The sequence below is a fragment of the Pollachius pollachius genome, assembly GCF_949987615.1.
Source record: "Pollachius pollachius genome assembly, chromosome: 2".
Lineage (NCBI taxonomy): Eukaryota > Metazoa > Chordata > Actinopteri > Gadiformes > Gadidae > Pollachius > Pollachius pollachius.
Window position 1 is genome coordinate 43,411,462 of NC_136935.1, and position 2,500 is coordinate 43,413,961.

The window sequence follows — 2,500 nt, forward strand, 5'->3', positions numbered from 1 at the left end:
GTGTTTTCAATCTAAAGTTGATGTGCTAATCATCAGCCAAATAATAATTAAAAAAATACACCTCCCTCTTTCCCTTAACTGAACACCCTAGTGGTTTATGCATGTGGGACATGTGTGTGTGTCTGTTTGTATGGGTGTGTGTGTGCGTGGTCGTAGTGTGTGTGTGTGTGTGGGGGGGGGGAAGCGTATGCGAGAGGGTGTGAAGATGGAGAAACTCATAAGACCTGAAGTGTTAATTAGCGTATGACCCTGGGATGGAGAGGAAGAGAGACAGGCGGAGGGAGGGCTGTTGTGAAGGGAAGGAGTGAAAGCAACATAACTGGAGAGAGGAGGGGAAGAGACAGAAGGACAGAGAGAGAGGGAGAGAGTGAGGGGGAGGGAGAGATGAAGAGAGAGGGAGGGAGGGTGAGATGGAGAGAGAGAGGGAGGGAGAGAGAGAGAGGGAGGGAGGGAGAGAAAGAGGGAGGGAAGGGTGTTGGAAAGGGATGAGTGAGAGCAAGATAACAGGAGAGAGGAGGGGAAGCAAAAAAGGACAGAGAGAGAGGGAGGGAGAGGGAGAGAGGGGGAGAGGGAGAGAGAGTGAGAGAGAGAGAGGAAGAGGGAGAGGGAGCCTGAGAGAAAGGGAGGGAGGGAGAGAGAGAGAGGGATGGAGAGAGCGAGGGATGGAGGGCGAGAGAGGGAGAGAGAGAGCAAGTGAGAGTGAGGGATAGAGAAGGAGGGAGGGAGAGAGAGGGGGAGAGGGAGAGGGAGAGAGAGTGAGAGAGAGAGAGGAAGCGGGAGAGGGAGCCTGAGAGAAAGGGAGGGAGGGAGAGAGAGAGAGGGATGGAGAGAGCGAGGGATGGAGGGCGAGAGAGGGAGAGAGAGAGCAAGTGAGAGTGAGGGAGAGAGAAGGAGGGAGGGAGAGAGAGTGAAAGAGGGATATGCAGAGAGTGGCAGGGAGGGAAAAAGAGAGAGTGAAAAACAGATGGAGAGAGAGGGAGGGAGAGAGGGAAGGAGGAAGAGAGAGTGAGCGAGAGACAAAGAGAGAGCAAGTGAGAGTCTCGTGGCAGGGAGAAGGGTAGATGTGAACGATTTAGGAGTGCCTGCAGTGTGTCATGTGCCTGCGGATCTTGTGGTTTGAATGGGCTTAACCTCTTAATTGGCTAATCTCTGACTTATTGTGTTCCGATGTCCTCTATTGCAAAGCAGTGCGTGCACACAAACACTGGGCCCTTCCCCCAGAGCAACAACAAATAAAGTATCAAAGACGGCATTAATGCAGCGAACACAGTTGGTTTCAGGTCATGGCACCTGCCCTATTTCTTGCGGACCGTTAAATCACTTGGCACACTGTCAGTCAGATGGAGCTGCCTCTTTAGATCCACATAGTTCACGCTGTTCTTTTAAATCCTTGTTTCTAGTTTCGTTACACAAGCATGTTCATATAAAAGTGGAACCCATATCTTAGATTTGATACTGAATAGCTTGTCCCTGCATATCTACGTTTAGGGCATTTAGCAGACGCTTTTATCCAAAAGCGAATTACGATGAGTACATTTGTCAGAAGAAAGAGAAACAATATAGAGCTGTCGTTAGAGTAAGAATGTTCATAAAAACAAGTACAATTGCTATAGGTTAACCCATTCCCCTTATACAATAACGATAGCTAGGATAAGACGCTATATACTAAGTGCTATTTTGAAGTGCCAGGACGTGCAACGTACAATAAGTGCGTACATTAAGCATATATACTGCAGCACTGCTGATTGTGTCTATAAAGTTGTGCGGTGTCTTCATATCTTCCGCACTAGCCCACAGCTAGCCCTTTGACCTTTGCCATTCCCACAGTCCTCCACCCCTCCCTCTCGTTACTCAAACACACCAGAGCTTGTCTTAAATGAGACCTATTGGAGAGCTGTCACCTGTGGTCCCCAGGCACTGCATTGATTTCTCTTTTAACCAAAGCTCTGTTTCTGCAGGGCTTTCAAGTGCACCGTACATGGAACACACATAAAAACAGCACAACCCCCATCCGTTTGGCTAGCCGACAATAAAAACCAAACTGTGTGCTTCAAGAACGACCTCAACCAACCGGTCTCATGTAATCTCCGGCCCCCCATCCCTGCACACTTTACCCTCCCCCCCCCCCTTCCTCCCTACGTCCAGCCCCAGGAGCTGACGGATGTGTTGGAGATCAGTAACATGGTGTTCACCAGCCTCTTCAGCCTGGAGATGCTGCTCAAGCTGCTTGCCCTGGGGCTGTTTGGCTACATCAAGAACCCCTACAACGGCTTCGACAGCGTCATCGTCATCATCAGGTGACCCCGCGTCGGGCTCCGTGTGTGCGTTTGTGTGTGTGTCGTGTGTCTGGTGGTGACGGTGGTGGTGGGGACGGTGGTAGGGGTGTTTTTGGTGTTGATGTAAGTGTTGGATGTGCGATCAGATAAAATGGATTTACCGAATGCTTCTGTTTTGTAGGTGCGTTTTTTTGTGTCTTCTGAATGTGTGTGTGCGTACTTCT

At 49.9% G+C, this 2,500-nt stretch overlaps 2 protein-coding genes across 2 annotated transcripts in view; one reads left to right on the plus strand and one right to left on the minus strand.

Moving 5' to 3' along the window:
* Positions 1-2,500, minus strand: part of LOC307070832 (protein disulfide-isomerase) — a gene marked incomplete at its 5' end in the record, with an annotated part of 165,474 nt that overhangs the window by 122,182 nt on the left and 40,792 nt on the right. The gene's annotated exons all lie outside the window — the stretch shown is intronic.
* LOC307071365 (voltage-dependent T-type calcium channel subunit alpha-1H-like) overlaps positions 1-2,500 on the plus strand; it is a 38,025-nt gene that overhangs the window by 9,287 nt on the left and 26,238 nt on the right. The window contains 1 exon segment of the mRNA XM_079730351.1: positions 2,146-2,297. Within this exon segment, the coding sequence (XP_079586477.1) occupies positions 2,146-2,297 (152 nt within the window).